General features: G+C 29.5%; 2 protein-coding genes across 2 annotated transcripts; one reads left to right on the top strand and one right to left on the bottom strand.

Annotated features, from left to right (window-relative positions):
* Positions 1–5,557: 5,557 nt before the first annotated feature.
* LOC112801994 (TORTIFOLIA1-like protein 2) lies at positions 5,558–9,714 on the top strand. Its single transcript, XM_025844963.3, has 6 exons — positions 5,558–6,371; positions 6,746–6,940; positions 7,043–7,145; positions 7,517–8,181; positions 8,464–9,174; positions 9,292–9,714. Exons 1-6 carry the CDS (start codon positions 5,700–5,702, stop codon positions 9,478–9,480), a joined length of 2,535 nt encoding a protein of 844 aa, XP_025700748.1. The 5' UTR covers positions 5,558–5,699; the 3' UTR covers positions 9,481–9,714.
* A 248-nt stretch (positions 9,715–9,962) lies between these two features.
* Positions 9,963–22,795, bottom strand: LOC112799770 (lupeol synthase-like). The gene is made up of 18 exons (XM_025841800.2): positions 22,601–22,795; positions 22,270–22,455; positions 18,916–19,005; positions 18,551–18,748; positions 17,239–17,323; positions 16,945–17,111; positions 15,049–15,237; positions 14,811–14,924; positions 13,727–13,846; positions 13,492–13,614; positions 12,492–12,590; positions 11,952–12,008; positions 11,814–11,860; positions 11,292–11,435; positions 10,861–11,038; positions 10,677–10,757; positions 10,173–10,256; positions 9,963–10,073 (listed from the first exon to the last, which is right to left on the bottom strand). The coding sequence occupies exons 1-18, from the start codon at positions 22,793–22,795 to the stop codon at positions 9,963–9,965; spliced, it is 2,268 nt and encodes a 755-aa protein (XP_025697585.1).
* Between the last annotated feature and the right edge of the window lie 562 nt (positions 22,796–23,357).

The raw sequence follows: 23,357 nt of genomic DNA, 5'->3' as shown, positions 1-23,357 counted from the left end.
GGAGGTCAGAATCCAATAGCATCAGCAGTCCTTTGTCAGCCTCCTTATCAGAGTTTTGCTCAGGTCCCTCAATTTCAGCCATAAAATATCTGAAATCACAGAAAAATACACAAACTCATAGTGAAGTCTAGAAATGTGAATTTAGCATAAAAACTAATGAAACATCCCCAAAAGTAGCTAGATCCTACTAAAAACTACCTAAAAACAATGCCAAAAAGCGTATAAATTATCCGCTCATCACCAGGCATCTTTGAAAAAGGACGACAAGGGAAAAGAGTCGAATTTTGTTTCAAATGATGCTGAAATTTCCACCACTCATTATGATGTATCTGATTTCTTTGAGGATCCTGAAGGAAATATTGGTCATTTGATCAATGATAGAATAGTTCAATATGTGAGATAGTTAAGTATCGATGTAAATAAATAATGTAAAGAACTTATTGTTAAGTTTTATTTTCTATGTATTTAAGTTTCAAATATGATGTATATAAATAATAAAATATTAATATTTATGAATTTTGAAATCATTAAATATGTCGTGTTTTAAAATAAAATTTTAGTATATGACATTATTTTTATGTACAGTATTTCTTAGAAAAATAATTCCGATCAAGTATTCAATTTAACTGTGCATACTACTTATTTTATTATTATTTGTCTTTGAAGAAAATGGAAAGGATATATAATGAAGATGTATGCCTTGCGGATAGTGCAAGTTCGCACACTATTCTCAAAAGTGATATATATTTTACCCATCTGGTGCCAAAAGAAGAATGTGTTAATACTATTATTGGCTCAGGCAATGTGATTGAAGGCTCCGGAAGAGCTATAATTTTATTTTCCGGAGGAACAAAATTCATAATAAATAATGCACTATTGTCTACCAAGTCTAGAAAAAACCTGTTGAGCTTTAAAGATATTCGCCGAAATGGATATCATGTTGAGACACTGAATGAGGGAGATAATGAGTATTTATGTATCATAACTCAGGATTCACATAAGAAAGTTATATTAGAAAAATTACCCTCACTTTCATCTGGATTATATTATACCAAAATTAGTGCAATTGAATCACATGCCACTGTAAACCAGAAGTTTACTAGCCCAAATAAATTCATAACTTGGCATGATAGATTGGGTCATCCAGGAACAACCATGATGAGGAGAATTATTGAAAACTCTCATGGACATTCACTAAAGAACCAGAAGATTCTTAAATCTAGTGAATTTTATTGTGCTGCATGTTCTCAAGGGCAGTTAATTTTAAGGCCATCACCAGTAAACATTGGATTTGAGTCCCCTGAATTCCTAGAAAGGATTCAAGGTGATATATGTGGACCTCTTCATCCAGCATGTGGATTTTTTAGATATTTTATGGTCTTGATAGACGCATCTTCGAGATGGTCACATGTGTGTTTATTGTCTTCTTGCAACCTGTCATTTGCGAGATTACTGGCTCAAATTATTCGATTAAAAGCACAATTTCCAGAAAATCCAATCAAAGCAATTCGTCTTGATAATGCTGGTGAATTTACTTCCCAAGCTTTTGATGCTTATTGTATGGCTAATGGAATAAGTGTTGAACATCCAGTAGCTTATGTTCACACACAAAATGGGTTAGCAAAATCACTTATTAAACGCCTCCAATTAATTGCTAGACCCTTGTTTATGAGAACAAATCTTCCAACTTCGGTTTGGGGGCATGCTATTTTACATACCGCAGCACTTATTCGTTTGAGGCCAACGAGTTACCATCAGTTCTCTCCTATGCAATTAGCATTTGGCCAGCAGCCAAATATTTTCCATTTAAAAATATTTGGGTGTGCGATATATGTTCCCATTGCACCACCTAATCGCACTAAAATGGGACCCCAAAGAAAATTGGGGATATATGTTGGATATGATTCTCCCTCTATAGTGAGGTATCTTGAAATACAAACTGGAGTTGTATTTAAAGCCCGGTTTGCGGATTGTCATTTTGATGAATCAAAATTTCCAACATTAGGAGGAGAGAATAAGCTTCTTGAAAAGGAACTTAATTGGAATGCATCGTCGTTGATGCATTTAGATCCTCGATCAGGGCAATGTGAACTAAAAGTTCAAAAGATTATACATTTACAAAGAATAGCAAATGAATTGCCTGATGCATTTTCCGATACAAAGAGGATAACCAAATCTTATATACTAGCGGAAAATGCCTCAATTTGAATTGATATCCCAGTAGGACAAGTAGCCACTGAAGCAAATTCACGCCAGAAGCGTGGCAGGCCTGTCGGTTCCAAAGACAAAATCTTCGAAAGAGAAAAGAGGTAAATATTATTCCTGTTGAAAAAGACATAGTAAAGACACCTGCAGTTGTCCAAAATTCTGATATAGTTTTAACGCCAAAAGACGTTCAGAAACCTGAAAATTGTGAAAATGATGAGATCTCGATAAATTATGTCTTTACAGGAGAGAAATGGGACCGAAATAAGACAATTGTCAATGAAATATTTGCATATAATGTGGCATTAAATATCATGCATGAAAGTAATGATCTTGAGCCAAGATCAGTCGAAGAATGTCGACAAAGAAATGATTGGCCAAAATGGAAAGAAGCCATGAAGGCTGAATTAGACTCACTTGCAAAACGTGAAGTCTTCGGACTTGTAGTCCGTACACCAGAAGATGTAAAACCTGTTGAATACAGGTGGGTATTTGTGAGAAAACAAAATAAAAAAATGAAGTTGTGTGTTATAAAGCCCGACTTGTGGCACAAGGTTTTTCACAAAGACCCGGTATAGATTATGAAGAAACGTATTCCCCTGTAGTGGATGCGATAACATTACGTTATTTGGTCAGTTTATCTGCATATCATAAACTGCATATGCATTTAATGGATGTGGTAACAACCTATTTATATGGCTCATTAGATCAGGATATCTATATGAAAGTCTCTGAAAGACTAAAGATATCTAAACCATCCAATGAATATTCGCAACGATTATACTCAGTCAAATTGCAAAGAAGTTTATACGGTCTAAAGCAATCTGGACGAATGTGGTATAATCGTCTTCCTGAGTATCTGGCCAAAAATGGATTCAAGAATGATGATATCTGTCCATGTGTTTTCATAAAGAAATCTACATCTGGGTTCATTATAATTGCTGTGTACATTGATGATTTAAATATCATTGGAATTTCTGAAGAGATTCCAACAATTATAAAAACTCTGAAAGAAGAGTTTGAGATGAAAGATCTTAGAAGGACTAAATTTTGTCTCGGCCTACAGATCGAGCATACGAAAAATGGGATCTTTCTTCATCAAGCGACATACACAGAGAAGATCTTGAAGAGATTTTATATGGATAAGTCACATCCATTAAGTACTCCAATGATCGTAAGATCTTTGGATGTGAAAAAGGATCAATTCCGTCCTAAAGAAGAAAATGAAGATATCCTTGGTCCTGAAGTACCATATCTTAGTGCCATTGGAGCGCTAATGTATCTTGCTAATAATACGCGACCTGACATATCATTCGCGGTGAATTTACTAGCAAGGTATAGTTCCTCTCCAACCAGAAGACATTGGAGTGGAATCAAGCAAATCTTTCGATATCTTCATGGAACGATTGATATGGGATTGTTTTATCCCTATGGATCCAAGTCACAATTAGTTGGCTATGCAAATGCTAGATACTTGTCTGATCCACGCAAAGGGAGATCTCAAACAGGATACCTGTTCACATATGGTGGTACAGCTATATCATGGAGGTCCACGAAACAGACGATTGTAGCAACATCTTCTAATCATGCTGAAATACTAGCGATACATGAAGCTAGTCGCGAGTGTTTTTGGCTCAGGAGTCTGATCTAATATATTCTGTCATCATGTGGACTGATTGATCATAAGATAGCTCCAACTGTCCTGTTTGAAGATAATACAGCATGCATTCCTCAACTTAAGAGTGGATACATCAAAGGTGATATGACAAAACATATTTCTCCTAAATTCTTCTTCACTCATGATCTTCAAAATCAAGGGACAATTGATGTCCAACAGATCCGCTCAAGTGACAATCTGGCAGATTTATTTACAAAATCACTCCCAAAATCCTCCTTTGAAAGATTGGTACATGAGATTGGGATACGCCGATTTCGAAACATTAAATGATGTCGACAAGAGGGGAAGACTGTACTCTTTTTCCTTTGGTAAGATTTTTTTCCATTGGGTTTTTTTTGACAAGGTTTTTAATGAGGCAGTTCCCATCACAAAGGATTTTGTACTCTTTTTCTTTCACTAAGATTTTTTCCTACTGAATTTTTCTTTAGTAAGGTTTTAATGAGGCATAATCCTAAATGGGCAGTGTTGTGATAAGAATGGGACGTGGATGCCCATTCTTATGGGGAGCTTACTTTTTCAAAAAAGAATAATCTTAAATGTATGTTGAAATTAGACTTCCCCGTACATGTATAAATAGAGGTCTACTAGCTCCGAAAAAAACACAAACAAACAATAATAATCTTTCTTTTACGGAGCAATATTTCTCTCTCTCTTTTATACTCTTTTCTCTCTTTACATACAATACTACTTATATTAGTAATATACAAGTTACTTTTATTATATCAAAATAATTATATTAGTAAACATTAATACAAAAATTTTATATTTATATTTCTCTATCTTATATTTATATCTTCCTTATTTATTTATTTCACAACAATGTTACCAATAAAACATGATTAATATTTACAACTGTTTTCCTTTAACAAATGTTTTCAATATTATAATGATTCGGTATTGAAATTTAACTTTTTCATTCACTTTTTCAGTAAAAAGTAAAATTTTTTGTTTGGGGATCGGACATTAAAAAATTGTGCCCCATATATTTTGAATTTTCATTCTTGGGTCAATAGACTCAATAGTCAATCAATAATAATACCTATGTTTTTAATAATACCTATGTTCATGACCAAAAAAAAAAAATGATCGCTTGTTTTCGTCCTAGAAACTAGAAAGAGATAACATATTTTCTCTTTGAGAAAATATAGGGAGCCAATGACCTACGTGTACAATGTGTACAATGAAAGTTTAGAAAGTATTAGAAATATGATTATTAGTGTTACATTGTCCTATCAGATTACGCTTTTGGGATGAGTGGTTTCAGGACATGGTATTAGAGTTCCAGATGGTAAACCCAAAATTAGCTTTTTATAACATGAGATGTTTATTATTTCTGGTATCCAGACGGTACGTTTAGGCCATTGGCTCCCTAGCACTACTCTTTCTCTTTTCGTCTAAGAGAACAGATTGATCTTCATAACCTTATTTCACTCCCAAGCCCAACAAAGCCCAAATACAAACTGGGCCCGAGACACGCTCCCCAAATTCAAATTCTATAGTTTACGGCGCGAAAATTTAAAGCAAACGGAGTCAGACATAGTTTCCCAGATAGCAAACAAAAAACAAACCCATGAACCTGTCTCACACTTTCTCTCATTCCTCAATTTGCGTGCAGTACCCTGTTGGTTCAGTCACATTTTGCCCTCCCCAATGTAACATATGTAATAGCTTCGAGATTCTCATTCTTGTTTCCTTTCATTCAAATTTCAGTTTCAAGTATACTGTAAACTATTCCTCTGTTATCTTTTGAAAACTTGGTCTATTCTTGTAATTATATTAATGTATTCGGATTTGGATATAAGTTAAATTTTCACATATGAGTTATCATTCGTTGCTTTCAACGAAGATGAAGAAGCCACACTCGCAGCAACATAACAACCACCAATCGCAAGCGAAAACGCTCTTCGAGCTGAAGCAAAAGGTAGTTACAGCTCTCAACAAGCTTTCCGACCGCGACACGCACCAGATCGGCGTCGAGGAGCTCGAGAGGACTGCGCGCTCGCTAACCGCCGATTCCGTCTCGCCGTTCCTCTCCTGCCTCCTCGACACCGATTCCGACCAGAAGGCCTCCATACGGAAAGAATGCGTCCGCCTTATGGCCACCGTCGCCGCCGTCCACGGCGACCTCGTTCTCCCGTACCTTCCGAAGATGGTGTCCAGCATCGTGAGGCGGTTGAGGGATGCGGATTCGGTGGTTAGGGACACGTGCGTGGACGCGGTTGGGGTTTTGGCGTCCAAGATTGTTAATGGCTGCGGCGGAGACAGGGCGTTTGTGGCGGTGGTGAGGCCGATATTCGAGGCGTTAGGGGAGCAAAACAAGCACGTGCAGAGCGGGTCGGCGATGTGCCTGGCGAGGATTGTGGATAATACTAGTGATCCTCCAGTGGCGGTTTTGCAGAAGATGCTTGTAAGAACTCTCAAGTTGCTTAAGAATCCGCACTTCATGGCGAAACCGGCACTTGTTGAGTTGAACAAGAGCATTATCCAGGTTCAGTTTTGTAATTTGATTTGATTCAGCTCTACTCGTTTGGTTTATGTTCCAAATTGATAGTAATAGAAAGTTTCATGAGATACCATGCTATTAACCTATTACTCGTGCATCTGCGCTTGAATTAGATGACAATGTATATACATTAAACTCAATTCCTTAGACCAAAATGATTTATATCTGAGATGGTTTAAGTCTTGCAATTCGAATTCAGTTGCAGTGGAGGTGGATTTTGAGCTGTAGTTATGAAATTATGTGATCAATTGAACAAAACATTTGAGTGCAAGTTTCAAGAGCTTTCATCTGGCTAATATTAGTTGCAGTGTGTGACTAACTGTGTGTTGTTTTTTATTTTATTTTATTTTTTATTTCAGGGTGGGGGCGCTCCGTCCGAGAATGTGCTGTCCACTGCTATTGCTAGCATCCAAGAGGCCCTAAAGGACAGTGATTGGGCGACACGCAAAGCGGCTGCCGTGGCACTAGGAGAGATTGGTTTGAGTGGTGCTTCTTTCTTGGCATGTTTAAGGACTTCCTGTATTCGTTCTCTTGAGTCATGTAGATTTGACAAGGTCTTTGTCAATCTGATATATTATTATTCACATAAATTAATGAAATGAACCACATGTTTGTTTCTTGTGAACTGATTAAGTACTCGTTGTAATTGGTTGTAGGTGAAACCAGTGAGGGATGCTGTTTTGCAAGCACTTAAGTATTGGAGAATTCTTCCAGGCCCTAATACTCCTGAGCCTTCTGAAACAGGATCCTCCATAAAAGGTCTTCTTTCACTTTTACTAGAAATTTTATCTCAGGTAGTAATATTCACTCCAGGCCATAAAGATTCAACAAAGTTTTAATGGTGGCTATCCGCTGTTGATGGCCTAATACAAGTATACAACCATCTTTTATCTGACATTGGGATCAGTTATAAAAAACTTTGAAAATTACTTAAACATAGGCAGAGTTTATTCGGAAGAATCTTTTTCTTTTTTATTCCCCCCCAAAAAAAAAAAAAACTGAACTAATCTTGAGCACATCATCTTCTGGTAATGTGAAAATGTGCTTCACGCTTATGATTGTCAGCCTTTTTTATTTTTTCATGCTTTTGATTTCGATTTCTTGCTTTTGTGTCTTGCTGCCACTTATAGCATCCACAGAAAACACATGCAGAGGTGACTCGGCTGATCTTAGTAGTACAACCGAATCTGGACAGAGAGATCTCAAGGCCCAAAAGGTTTACACAAAATCAACTATGGGAAGAGTTCCTCTGTCTGCTAGAAAGGGAGGTCAAAGTTATGCCGGAAATCCTCAGCATCTCAAAGACGATTGGCAGGTTGAAATTGCAGTTCCTAGAACTCATTCTATAGTGGAATTCCATAGCCTGAATGAAGATTCTGAGAGTAGTTCTGTCACCAAGCCATTAGAAACAATTAGTGTAGAAGTTACAAGCATGCGCGACATTGGTTATGAATATGTTCCTATGGATGACAAGCAGGAGTGCTCCTCTGTCTCTAATCTTACCAATGATAACTTTGAGACTAAGTTTTTAGCTGCTTCTCATGAATGCTTTATAAAGAACGGATTTCAGAAGCCACTTGCAAGTGAACAGTTTGGTGAAGAAGGAAGTTGTAATGAACAAATGTACTCCATGAAGTCTCAGAATCCTAGAAGTTCCGGTTCTACAATAACAGAGCAAAATCCCCATGCTCCACATGAATGTTGCTGTGTTCAACTTGCAAATGATATGATCTGTATTCAGAATCAGCTTTCGGATATGGAAATCAAACAGGCAAATATGATGCATCAGTTACAGGTATTCATACACCAGTGCTTATATGCACAATTTCTTGAATATAAGTTTTGTCCTTAAGTATTATCAATAAGAGTTGTTGCCTTTTCATGACTCTCTCACTTGGCCAACGACAACATAATGTAGAAAATATCCATGTGTTTATCATGAGGGAGTATAGAAAAATGTTAGTTCTGTAACTTATGGTACACTTTTAATTTCAATGCTGGACTTGGGTGTTTCTCATTGTGCATCACATGCCATATGATATACCTTTTACTTAATATGCTTCTAAATCTTTTTCAGATGTTTACAACTGGCATAATGGATGCCCTTTCTACAATCCAATCAAAAATGGTAGGCTTAGAAAACGTAATTGATAGATTAACTCAAGAATCCGTACAAGGAGGAAGACATTCTTATTCAGAAAACTCCAAATTTTTTAGGCCGAGTCAAAATACAGCTTCTCCTAGGTTCTCCACATGCACTCCAAGGCCATCTGTAGATATTAATGGTAAGCCGTCTGGCTTGTCATCAAATAAAAAATCCGAAAGTTGGGAGAAGAAAACATTTTCAAGGAGCCAACCAAGGAACTTTGCTGGAGATACCGCAGATTCATGGAAAAGCTACAAGCCAAAGAATGCAAGGAATTTTACAGAGAAGGATATGTTGAACAGTTCTGCGAATGATACACGCAGCATGATTTCTACTCAAGTGAGAAAGAATGATGATATCTTTTCCTGTGCTACCAGAGCCAAACCCAGAATTGGTTGTCGTGTGAGTAATACCAACTACTGGAAATGTGTGAAACGGCTTGTGAGTGAAGGGGATCTAAACTCTGCATACATGGAATCTCTATGCTCTGGTGATGAACTTATACTTGTTGAGCTTCTGAATAAAACCGGTCCGGTCATAGAGAGTTTATCAGTGAAGACAGTCAACGTTCTTATTAGTACTTTAGCATCATATATTCTTGAAGGAAGATTCTTTAATACGATAATCCCCTGGTTGCAGCAGGTGAGTATGCTTACTATTGTTATTCAGAGTAAAATTTTACGCTTGAATTGGTAGTTTTTAACAGTATGGAGTGTCATGTATTAACTTCAAACTATTTATGGTATTTTCTTATTTTAGATTGTTGAAATGAGCACCATCCATGGACCAAATTGCATTGCGCTCTCCATTGAAGTCAAGGAACAGCTTCTATCTGCAGTTCAGGAAGCTGGGGACTTGAATATTATCAGTCACGCAGAAAGAAGGTGTGCCACTGAGTTAGCAATGAAGTTGCATCATATATGGGGTAAGATTAATGAAACTTCATAATCTTTGTACATTTGAGGGGAAAAATGTTCATGCCATTTTCTTTATCTAGTGTTGGGTTTAGTCAATGCTTCGTTGCTAGTCATTCTGAAATTAAGTAACTTCGGAAGTTTGTTCATGATGTTTGATAGCAATGTATATTGCAAAGATTGTGTTTTCTTTGTTTCAGCAATATGCATCTTTGGCTACCTATGTCAAGATATTGATTGTGAATTATGTTTCATTTCACTTTTTAAATCAACATAACTATCTTAACCTTGCTCATTTTCCATTTATTTATATTAAGTGTTAAAAAAAAACAATAAATGATTATCATCACTGTAATGTAGGATAAGTAAAGCATGACTAAGAACTAATATTACATCGGACATTGGAAATAATCAAATACAAGGTTTACATTATAACTGATACATTACCATTTGTAAATTGACTATGGAATCAATAATAGAAAGTTGAAAATATTCTTATGAATTATGCTTACACTATTATGCATGCAACACTCTGCGCCGATACTCTCCAAGAGCCCATATAGGAAATATGTTACGATGTGATGCATAGTTTATGACACAGTTTCTGAAAACCACTCCTGTTGCGTCCTGGAAAATTGGATTAGAAATTATTAAAAGTTATATATATGTTGATTATAGAACCACTTTTGCTAAATGCTAAGATATGATTAAATATGGACGAGTTACCGGCTGTGGAAAATCTCCATCTTCTATTTGTGAATTGATTATTAACTTTATTCCTTTGTGTATGGGTGTAGCATCTATCTCGGCCTTTTTAGTTTTTACAGCAAAATTCCAATGATTAGCACAATCTACATTCTTTGCATCTAAAAACTTCATTCAAAAAAAAAAAAAATACAGAAAAAATAAGATCTTCATTCTCTCACAATCACATACATCCACACTTATCATTTATAAATATATGTCACCGTATACCATATATTATATATTGTTTTCTTCAATTATTTTTTTTTTCCTGGAGAAAAAATTAATTATCTGAAAATTGTAAGATGTTAGGTAATAGTAGTAATTTCTAATTTGACAAGGGTCTTTTATAAATTTCCCAATAATTTGTAGGAATTTATTAAGTTATTAGTTGTATGTATCTTTGAAGGGCTAATATGTTAGTAGTAATCTTTCTTTTAATTATATATCACTATATAAAAAATTATGAAATTTGAGAATTCTAACCTGTCCTGCTCCAATAAGTGACAATAAAGCCCATGAAGTTTGAATTAAGTTTGCACGGTTACCTTCTAGATTTGTATATACCTGAATGAGGAAGTTAAACATGCATGTATGTCATGTTATTCTATAATAATTTCTTAGCATGGTGCACAATTCAGAGCAAAATGAAATTTATTATAGAGCTGACTTTGTTTTGGCTTGACAAGTAACTTTCACCCCAACCACCATTAGGAAGTTGTTTTGACAACAAAAATTGACATGCTTTGCGCAACGAAGGACTATTATGGTAATTCCTTCCGCAAGCTTTTAGTCCTTCCACAGCAAACCATGTGCCATAGGTATAACAAATACTCCAACAACCATACCTGTGTAAATGTGCTCATCAATAATAATAATAATAATAATAATAATAATAATAATAATAATAGTTAAGTACTATGAACCTTTGTATTATATTGGATCTAGCAAACAATTTAAATCCGATCCTTACAAATAATATAGCATAAGGAATAATTTTTAGATACTTTTGGCGTGCCATGTTTATTTTGATCAGAATGATAATTATGCATCCCAAGTCATTATTGGAAGGGAAAAAAAAAGAAAGAAAAAATACAATACCATGAGCCATCTGAATTTTGTGAGTTTTCAATGAAATGGATTGCCTTGGAAATAGAGTGATCTATTTCTTGTCTTCTATGCATTGGGTATTGCTCTCTAAATATAAGCAAGCCCTGCAGTGCCGATGATGTGCACTCTACGTAACTATTTCACAACATGCAACTCAAATTATTAGCTGCATTAATGAACTAATTCCATAATATATATAAAACATCTTATATAATGTCATCAAATTATTTCGTTAATTAGTTGTGAAATAAAAATATATAAATAATTATATATCTATTCTCTTGTACAAAAGTTTTTTTATGTTTGAAATATGAATTATAGATAAATTTACTTTTGGGACAACAAAAATATAATTATAGACTTTTTCTAATAATAGAAATACTGTTGTCATATTATAAAATTACTTGTACCAAAATTTTAAAATTTTAAGTAGACATATATAAATGATTATGTATCTAACAAATTCAATGTGTATTATACATAAATATATTTAATTTTTAATGTAGAACTTACTCCATCTCAACGATAACGCTTTCAAAGAATTCTGTTGGATTGAATTTCTGCATTAATTAAAATGGTGTTACTAAATTAAAACAAAGTGCATAATTAATCTTGCTTCCAAATTAATGCCTTCTAATAGAATGTTGTTACCTCTAACCATTGATAGCCTCTTTGAGGCTCCCAAGCAGGGAAACCGCCATTACTACTCTGTAGTTGAAATCTATGAACATGTGAGAATCATATTTTTTTTCATCTGCAACGGTCTCTTTATAAACATGATACATGATAGAATTTAATGGCGTCATTTGATTTACGTAGCCGACTTCACCTAATGGGACAAGACTTTGTTGTTGTTGTTTAACTAGAACTTCGCTAAGAAATACTCCTAAGAAACTTAGAGAGACAATAATACAAATTACTTTATTTAATTAACTTAATATTTATAATTTTATGTATATAACATCTATAATTACATATTTATTATATCTAATATTATTTAAATAATCTAATAATGTTTAAAAAATATAAAATAAAAAATTTTAAACTGCTTAATCTAATTTTTTACTGTCTTTCAAATATTTTTGCTTATCAAAATAAATTTTACCAAGACTCTTAAAATATTACAGGATGTCTTAATCAAGGTATAGTTACAATGAAAAAACGGCATGAAGGATATATAGAATACTATACTTGTATGGAGAGAATAACATTCACAGCATCGTATAGTCTTTGTGTTTCAACTTTGTCCCCAACAATTTCAATTGGCATTCTTGACAACAGGATCGACAGCTATGGAAAAATTTAGTAGCAACCATTATAGTTAGTGTTGAAAAAATAGAGAATAATTGAGTAGCTAGGTATAAAGAGTACAAGAAAAGATTACACCAAATTAAAGATTAAATTACAAAGATAATAATATACCATCGGTTAACTTTCTCAAAATTAGGATGTATATCTTTAATCATCTTCTTTTAATAAAAAATATGTTTAATTATTTTATTAGTTCTTATAATTTCATCAAATTTTTAATCAAATTTTTGTATTTTAATAGTCTGTAATTGAACTGTTCTTATATTAGATAAAAATTTTCGATCTTTTTTACATAATTTTAGTTAAAAAATATAATTTTTTAAAATATTTACTTTGGTATTTGATATATGATGAATTATGATTAATTCTATAAGCAAAATATTTTTGGATTAGTGTGTTTTTTTATAAAAAGTAATAACTATTAAGGATTTAATTATAAATTTTTGTCTAATATAAAGATTTAATTACAAATTTTTAAAGCATAATACTTAATTAAAAAATTAATAAAATTATAAAAATTAACGGAGTAATCAAACTTAAATAATTTTATGTTCATATAAAAAATATACTATCAAATTAGCTACTATATATATTTTTATAATTATATATATTACTTCATATATTTTTCTAACTAAATAATTGGCTATAAGAATAATCAAATCTATCATGGTAGAATAATTAAACCTAATTTAATATGCAATAGTTGATCGACATATGGTTTTTAATATACACGTACTACGATTGATTTTTTAACATTAATGAATTCTTAATTCATATGTATGATTATAATTGGATGATTGTTTTGATATTTGAAAAAGGATAAAAAAAAAAATTAAACAGTATCACCATATTCAGTTAGTAAAATTTGGGTGAATTGAACCTTTAACCCTTCTCCAGTGCTATCAGAAACTTGTAAAGCCTGATCATGTATTGAGAATGGCCACGCCCCTTTTGAAATATGTCTATGCATTGCCATGAAGTCACCATATGGATTTTCAAGAACCTTTAATATGATATCACCATATAATTAATTAAGTCTCTTACTTTCATTAGTAACTATAGCATCTATATAAGGCATATATTAAGTGTTAAGTAATAATTTACTTTGTTGTTACCTGTGAAGCCTTCAAGAAGTCATGGGCTCTTTTAAGTGTAGGTCCAAATTCTTCATTAAGATCACAAGCAAGTATTGCTTCTATACCAAAAGCTACATCCCACATTTGACTACCGATACCCTACATTAAAATCAATTGCTACAATCAATACCATTAAGAAACATTTTTCTATATTGACTATAAGAAAAGTGAGTAATTTTTACGGTCATTATCTGTAAAAAAATATTATATATATAATTTTGATCTATTTATAGCGTAAAATATTTTATAAAGTCATGCAATGACATTCATTTTTTTAGATGACCATTCACTCAGTCAATATAAAAAGTAACTATTTTTACTAATATGACATTACATCATTAAATACATATGTAAAACTATGCACTGACAGTATATTAAATTATATATATATTTTGTATGTGTATGTATGTGATAGCGTTCTGATGATGGTCAATACTTGGATAAAATGAAATATATTTTTTATTATTGATACTCGATGGTTATTAATGGAAAAAAAAATAAGGGACAATACAGAATACTCCAAAAATTTGTTTTTGATGATTAATTAATATTATCCATCAATAATATTCTTTTACTCTTTTAACTTCTATACCCTAAACCCTAATTAATAATTATCTATCAATAATATTCTTTTCCTAGTCTTTTTGACGATTAATTAATAATTATTGACATAATTATTAACATCTAAAAATGTTTCGAAACACTCCTTTTGCCAATTTGCGACAGAAGAAGTTATTATTTAATTTTCCAAACAAAAAAAAGCTTTAATAAAAAGTTTTAGTAGTTGCAGAAAATATTCAATTTTTTTATGTTTTTATTTTAATGTGTTCAACTGTACTTATGTCTTGAAACAAACTATTATTTATTAAAAAGAAGAGTTGCTTTGTTGTGACATTTTTTAATATTGAGTATTTATGTACTTATACAACATATATATGATCTTCTCACTCTTCTAAGTTCTAATAACAAATATTTAAATTTATAAAATGTATGTGTATATATATATATATAGAACTCAATTTACTTTGGAAGTTACAAAGAATAATAAAAAGATAATACTAACCACAATTTTTAAACCATCTTCAGCAACCCAAAAATAATCAGGAATTCGAGCTAAATGAAGTTTGTATGCCTCTGAGTTGCGATCTTCAATCCAACATGCGATCAAAGATAACACCTTCCATTTCAGTTAAGTATGTGATTAATTGTGCTTGTTATGGATGTTGCAACTATAAATATATATAAACACAGAAATTTAATGATAACTAATAATATATACTTTTAATTATGATGATGTATACCTTCTCTACAACTCCAATGCAAAGATAGTTACTAATCTCATCCTCATATCGTATATGATTCATTGTAATTTGAAGTGCCTTCTGTCTAAGCATTGAAAAGGGCCACCGATTTAGCAAGGGCTCTCCAATGTGATAGAGAAATCCCCATAACACATCTTGTATTAAAGGATGTGGGTAATATAGATCTTCCTGAAATTATTTACATGCATAACATTGAATCTCACCGATATAGATATAAATATATTATTTGTGGACCTCTTTAATCAATTTAAATTTTTTAAAAAATAATTTTATAATACAATATATATCAGAATTTTTATATTTTAAAATTCAATTCTCATTGAACTCTAAAAAAAAAAAAGAATTTTAACATAAGACAAATAAAAAATTTTTATGCCAAAATCCATACATACCCAAAAAAATTCTTATAATCATTCATATGTCTTTTTTATTAGTTTAAACTTTTTAAAAAAATAATTTAATGACACTCATATATATTTAAATTTACAAAATATTTAATTTACGGATTTTCATCTAATTCAGCATGTCACACTAAATTTATCCAAAAGAATGTTTAGGTATATATGAAGTAACTCATATGTTTAAAATTAGATAAAATACATTTTTCACTCTTACACAATGTCTAAATTATATATTTTTTTCTTTAAGATTAAAATAACTTACTCTTTAGTCTATTTAAACAAAATACCCTTCAACATATATATATATACACACGAGTAATAATTGTTTGATTGATTTAAATAATAATAATAATAATAATAATAATAATAATAATAATAATAATAATAATAATAATAATAATAATAATATATTTATTATTGATATAATAAATTTTGTTTATTTTAATATTTTAATATTAATCATGAAATATATAAAAAATTAAATTAAGTTTTTTTTATAATAAATTAAAATATTTTATATCACTTGATAAAATATTAAAAATAAATAAAATTTATAACTACTATTATTATTGATTTATATACATAATTATAACTATTAATATTCAACCATATTTTTTTGGTGACTAGTATTCAACCATATTACATGGATCCTAAAATTATATACTAATTTAAAATACATACTAAAATATAAAATATATATTTAAAAATGTGCTAAACAACACATATATTTGTACATAAATACATTATGGCTTATTTAAGTAGGGGTATTCATGAATCAAATCCGATTCGCATATGTGCGATATTTATTTGAATTCAATTCGAAAATTGCGGATATTGATCCAATCTACAAGGCTATTGGATCGGATCGGATCCTACCTGCACACTAATAGAATCGAATTGCGAAATTTAGGTAGGTATCTGCATATCCGATCCACACATCCGCGGATTTACAAAAATAAATAAATAAATATTCTTTTTATATTTTATTTCAACTAATAATTATCATATATATGATATTATTTTATTTTATTTTTATTATTTAAAAAAGTATGTTTAATAATATTTTAAAAATAAATATGTTTAAAAAAGTGAAAAAATGATTTTATTGATATTTTTTAATAAAAATAAACTTTTTAAAATTTTTTATATTTTACAAATATATCCGATATCCGATCTGATCTCTAAATGTGCGAATCAAATCGGATTCAATCAAACTTTAAAACTGCGGATATTAAATCTAATCTGATGATTTTAAATAACATTTTTAGTTAACATTATTAAATGATGCGCATAAATTAGACTAACATACTAAAAAATAGACTATTTTAATAATTTTATAAAAAGAAAAGTATCATTTTCCCTTAAAACTATATTATCAGGTAGCATAACAAAAAAACAAAACAAATCAAATACGCCTTTAATTATGTAAAGATATGAAAATTCCATAAGAAAATAACAACAAATTTGTGCTTACCTTAGCAATAGTATTTCTGGCTTTGTTCCAGTTAATTTGATCATAAGGTTGGTTGTACATTTCTTTTCTAAGAGACTTGATTAAGCCAGTAATAGAACCTACAAATCTCTTCCCATATACGTATGATATGGACATGTAAAGCATCCGACAATAGGACATGATTTTTCCTGTTTTAGCATATAATCAATTAATTGGATAATGGACAAACAATAATTAGAGCAAAAATAACAAAAAAAAAAAAGAAATAAAATTTGGTTGAACAAAGAAATTGTTGATTAGAGAAAAAATAATGACCTGGATGAAAAGGACTGAATTTGGGTTGAAGCCATAACTCTGGTGGAAATGGATTGCAACCTGACCACTCATAAACTCCAAGCACCTTCAACAGATTAATTAAGTACTGTGTTATACATGTGTACTGATTTTCATATGCATTTGCCTATATAGCTGAGATATAACAAAACTATTTTGAGCAAATATGTACTATTTATCTTTCTTAGCCCTAACATTTAAGGATGAAATAATCTAGAGTCTTAAAATCATTGAGACCAGTTTAATCGTAATACTAATTTTGACATCACTTATATTTTAATTTTCTGTCAAAATTAATTGTAATTTATTTCACATCTTATTGATTAGCTCACATATTGGTTATATATCGTTTTTTTGGGATAAGTATGGTTTTGATTTTTAAAGTTTGAAGTTAAAATTAAAATCATTTTTAACTTTTTTTTAATTTAAAACGGTTCTCGACATTTTATTTCAAATTAAAATCATTTTTTTCAAATTTTTTAGATAAAAATGTTGCTCTTTAATTTGTTCTAACTCCAATCTCATCATCCACGGCAACTTTCTTATTTCCACCAAATATTAGTATTTAAATTCAAGAATATAACATTCAACAACAACAATATAACATTTAAATTAAAGAACAACAACAACATTGTTCATTGCAACTTATTTTTTCAAATTTAACAACAACATTTTTTTTTAAAAAAAGAAAAAAATTAGGATAAAAAGAGAGAGACAAGAGAGATGAAGTGACGGAGGGAGAAGAAAAAAATGTTTAGTGACAAGCCTCGTGAAGAGTGTAATGAATTAATTTTATATTAAAAAAATAAAAAAAGAGTGAGAAGTTTATAAAATGAAAGACTTATTAATTTAAAATCTTAAGATTTTGAGTAAAATGTTATGTCTTCTTATCTTATGTTTTTTATTTCTTGTCAAAATCTTTTCGAGGTGGAAAGCTCCTCACCGTATCCCAATAAAAAACTCCAAATTTTAAAGGTCATAATAATACTTATCTTTTTTTAGTTATCTTCTTAACTAGTTAAAGTAAAATAATTTTACACTGTACTATCATCAACTTGAAATTATGACAAAGCCATTGAGTTAAATTGCTATCAATAATTTCTTTCAAGAATAGAATGGTGCCAATTTTAAAATGTTAAGACTAAAAAAAGTATAAACATTTACTCATGAATTATTATTTGTAGGATGTTTTTAAAATTTTATTCTCTCGGAACCACAACAAAAGTTAAAAATCAATCAAGTGTAATCCAAATAACAATAAATAAATAAATAATAACAAGTATAATGTATTTACCGAAACCCAGAACTTTCCCCAGGATGGAATAGTCACTAATCCACCATGATCAAGGATCCACTTTCTGGCTCTGGCCATTGGCATGTCTTCATGATCTTCAAGTTCTTCTCCAAGAATTCTCAATGCAATGTAACTCAATCCTGATCCAAACATTGTGCTGTGGCCTTCTATATGGAACCCCCATCCTCCATCTTCATTCTATTTCATGATTGTGAGAAAATGTGGCAGCCAACAATTATATATTGGTTGGCCTTTTCACTTATAACCAAATTAAGTAGTGGACAGATATATTTATTTATTAGAAAAAAAAAAAATCATCTCTAACCCATGCATAGATTCTCTGTGAAGTTAATAAGTGTACCTACCTGGTGATTATACAAATATCGAATTATTTCTTTCTTGTGTTCTGGTCCTATAACTTCTTTAAGGGATCCTGTAATATATAATGCCATTATCTGCAGTAATTAACAACAATGTTTGACAGCAACAAGTATTTCAGTATAAGTTAAAATAATATATAAATAAATTACATAAAAAATTTTAGTATAAAATAAATAAAGAATGTATACAATTATATATATATATATAACACTTTATACTTTTGAAAAAAGTAATATCATATATATTACTTTATATTTAAAAAAATATCATAATATAGTATCAAAATTTTTATAACTTAAAAATTTAAAATTTAAACTTTATTAATTAAAAAAAATTTAACATAAAACTAATAAAAAAACTTATATAAAAAATTAATTTAAACAAGTGTAAAAAAGTGTATTGAAAATATAATGATTTATATATATATTTTTAATTAATTTAAGTTTTTGAGAGAGATTGTAAATTAAAAAAGAAGGTTTAATTACTCTGTTGATCTCTATAGTTTTACGAAATTTTTAATTAGGTCCCTGTACTTTTTTTCCTTTTAATTGAGTTCTTGTACCAATTTTTTTTAATTGGGTTCCTACACTTTTTTTTTCTTTTATTTGGGTCCTTGAACTAATTTTTTTCTTTTTAGTTTGGTCCCTATAAAATTAAGCCAATTACTACTAAAAAAGACCTAATTGAAAAAAAAATTAGTGCAAGAACCCAATTAAAAAAAAAATATAGGAATCTAATTGAAAATTTCGCAAAACTATAGAGACTAACAGAGTAATTAAATAAAAAAAAGACAATTATCAACATCCGATTTGCAAAACAAGATCATTATTCCAATACAATTAAATGACTCTTTTAATTTGACTAATCACACTCCTTTTCAGTGAATCTCTTTATTTACTTCTCTAAAATATCCCTTATTTATTATATTTTATAGTTAATGCAAATTTTTTATTTTATAATTTATTATAAAATATATTACTTTATGATTTTATGCATAAGAAAACAAATAAGAATATTTGGGGGGAAAATCAAATTTTCTTCACCTATTTTTTATGTTGAAATATATAATTTAAAAAACATGAATATAAAATTTAATAGATTTCTCGTTAACATTTTGAAAATTGAAATGAAAACAATATTACTTAATAATCATGTAACGCATATTATCATTTCTGGCTTGCTATATTTTTTCGCTTGGCCTACCTTTTCATTAGTCATTTTGTTTGGTATGTTTAAACATTTGAATTTCTTTAATAGATATAATAAATTCTTTATATAATTTTCCAATTTTCTTGTACACCATGATACATTTTTTAATTTGTTAATATTTTGTTCAAAATAGTTTTTAAGCAAATATATTATATAAATATATTTTTTACCGTATTTGCAAATTATAGTAACATTAAGAACTAAGATTGATAATAGAGTAAAATTTAATTTTTTAAATAATATTAGGAGTTATAATAAAAAATAAATCTAAATAACAAATAACGAGTAGTGAATAATAAACTAATAGTGAAGACATATTAGATGACATTATATTATCACTGATAATGAATAAATAAATTAAATGTGTTATTACTTAAAGGAAAAGTTTAGGCCAGCAACTTTATTAAATTTTGTCTAGCACATAATCAACAAAAGAAAAGTGAGTAATCTTACATCGTTGGATGAAATCCCACACTATTAAAAACATTATTGATGGCTATTTGATGATTATAAATCACAAAAATTACTGGTCCATAACATTCCTCTTATTTAAATTTAGGTTGTTTGGACTTTTTATTTTTTAATTTTAGAATTAATCTTTCAAGTTCGGTATTTATCATTTTATTATATAGTCAGTTATTGTAAATTTGTAACTACTTTCAAATTATAATTATAATTATTTTATTTATACTAATGTGTTTAATTATTAATACATCTTTTTATAAAGTAAATATATAATAATAATAAATATAAATATAAAATTATTCAATATGCTAATTATATTTTAACTAAAAGATTTTGAATTTAATTCTTACACATGTTAACATATATCAATTTTTATGAATTATGAATAATAAATATTTTGACCTCAGTTATATTTAAATTCAACCAGTTTTATATTTAAAAACATATTCGATTATAATGTAGTGAAAATATTCAACTTGTAGAAAACGAAGTCAATTCCATAGTAAAAAGGTTAAGTGTTATTTTGATTCTTAAGGTTATTGGTGAAAATTTTAATTGTTTTTAACATTTTTACTTTTAAAATCTTTCTCAACTTTAAAATTAAACCTTTCATTTTCAAACTGTTTTTCCTTGGAACTAAATCATTTTTCCTACTTCAATTTTAATTTTAAGACTAAATTGTCTCTAATAAAATTAATTATAAAATCATCCTTTCGGTTTCAAATATTTTTGGTTTTATCCTTTATCAAAATAGAGTAATATCCTATAAACTAGCCTCTAAAAAATTTGTAGTCAGATAATTTAATTCTCAACAAATTTTTAATGATGAAATCAGTTTTTATCCTTGTGTTTTGTCAGATAAATCAATCCTCACACTAAATTTTGTTAAAAGGTTAGCAGACAATTTTTTTTTTTATATTTAATAAAGAGATAACAGATTCTAAAAATTGTGAGAATTTTAAATCATTCCTTCCAAAAAAATAAACGATATGATATACAAACTGATTTGTTTAATGAAATAAAAGTTTAGAGACTGATTTAGTAATTAAAATTTGATAAAAACTAAAATATTCGACTAAAAATTTCTTAAAAAACTCCAAAATTAAAGTGTCCAACTACAAATTTGTTGAGATTCTGAATTTATAGTCCTAGTTACTATCTTTTCTGCAAACTCCAAAATTCTTGTAAGCCCAATTTTGTATAAGCTCTGATACCATAAAAGAGAGGTTGATGTGGAGTAATATGCAAGGACAAGAATGTGAAATTTTAATAGAGAACAAAAGGAAAACAATGATCTAATTGTGATGCATCAGTTATGATGTATTAATCTTGACTAGTAAAAAGGGTGAAGGTCATTGTCTTTTATAGACTAGCACTTTACACAAGACTCAAAACAGATAACTTATGACTCAAGTAATATACAGTTAGTTAATTTTGTTTTATCAGAATTATTAGTTTTACTCTTGTTAACTGACTTTGACTCAGTCCTATCACTACTCTTTATACTTAGAGATTCATTTGAGGTATTACTCTTAAAAATAATGGTAACTTTATGAGTAATTTTAAAAAAAAAAATAATGGACAATTTTAGTCTTAAAAATCTTAAAGACTAAAATCTTAACAAATTATATAAAAACACTATTATGAATTTGATCGTAGCTAACCAAAGGTTGGATGAAAAACAAAGGGCCAGAAAAGTCCGCAGGCCAGTGACCATCATGTGCTTGAATAGAAGAAAAAAAAGTGAGAGATCTTCTCATTGTTGTAATCAATGCTTCTTTTGTTATCTTCTCTTCTTCTCCCACTTTCACTGCTTCTGGTATTGCTCCACATTGGTTCTCCTTTGTGAGCTGCCAGTTAATTAATTTAATACTTCAATAATTTAATAGTGAAACCAAATATCAAATAACTAAAAGTACGTAACTGGGCCATGAATTTGATTCGAAGAACGAAACAAAAAAAAAATTAGAAATAAGAGCATCAACTTTTATATACCTGCATTCTCATTAAGAGGTCAGAGCTTTGTTTGATGGAAAATCTATTTTTAGTGAATTCTTGGCGTAGCCTTTCAACCTCGGCACGCTCTTGTGGTGTTCCTGCATTTGGATCAAACTCCCAATGTTGTCTTCCTATGAAATTGTTCCCTGAAACCAACTTCTTTCCTCCTTCTGCTATCTTCAACTTCCACATCTTAACTATCCACACACACACAAGGTTTTTGTATGCATAAAAAGTAAAGCTTAATATATATATATATCGAAATGTTGAGTTATTAACCTGAATTAAATCATTTTGGTGAGTATATAAAATAAAAAAGCTATTTGTATGTTAAAATTAATCATCAAAACTAGTTGTAATATATTTATGTATATATATATATATATATATATATATATATATATATTGTTTAACAAAAATATTAGTTGTATATTAAAATTAACCATCATATATTTATATATAAATACATGCAATGTTTATGTTAGAAACAAGAGAGTAATTTAAAAAAAATATTTTATATATTATTCAGTATCTTCACAAAGATATAATGTACAAGGGTATGTATAAGTACTACAAAAATTAAAACAATAAAAATGTAAAATTCTATAATAAATATACAAATATGTTATATAAATATAAATAATGCTAACTAATCTTAGTTAATTCTAATTATATTCTAACATCTCCGCTCAAACTCAAGTGAGAGCTAAGAATACTATATTGAGTTTGGATACTAGAGTCCGAAAACGAATAG

The sequence above is a fragment of the Arachis hypogaea genome, chromosome 5 (assembly GCF_003086295.3).
Source record: "Arachis hypogaea cultivar Tifrunner chromosome 5, arahy.Tifrunner.gnm2.J5K5, whole genome shotgun sequence".
Classification (NCBI taxonomy): domain Eukaryota; kingdom Viridiplantae; phylum Streptophyta; class Magnoliopsida; order Fabales; family Fabaceae; genus Arachis; species Arachis hypogaea.
This window is presented reverse-complemented; position numbering and strand designations above follow the sequence as displayed.

Coding starts and splice junctions, on each gene's coding strand:
- LOC112799770 (XM_025841800.2), bottom strand. CDS start 22,795: ATGTGGAAGTTGAAGATAGCAGAAGGAGGAAAGAAGTTGGTTTCAGGG. Junction 11,861..11,951: donor GAGGCTATCAATGGTTAGAG/GTAACAACATTC, acceptor TAATTAATGCAG/AAATTCAATCCAACAGAATT. Junction 10,257..10,676: donor CACTTATTGGAGCAGGACAG/GTTAGAATTCTC, acceptor AAAACTAAAAAG/GCCGAGATAGATGCTACACC.
- LOC112801994 (XM_025844963.3), top strand. CDS start 5,700: ATGAGTTATCATTCGTTGCTTTCAACGAAGATGAAGAAGCCACACTCG. Junction 7,146..7,516: donor AACAGGATCCTCCATAAAAG/GTCTTCTTTCAC, acceptor TGCCACTTATAG/CATCCACAGAAAACACATGC. Junction 8,182..8,463: donor ATATGATGCATCAGTTACAG/GTATTCATACAC, acceptor AATCTTTTTCAG/ATGTTTACAACTGGCATAAT.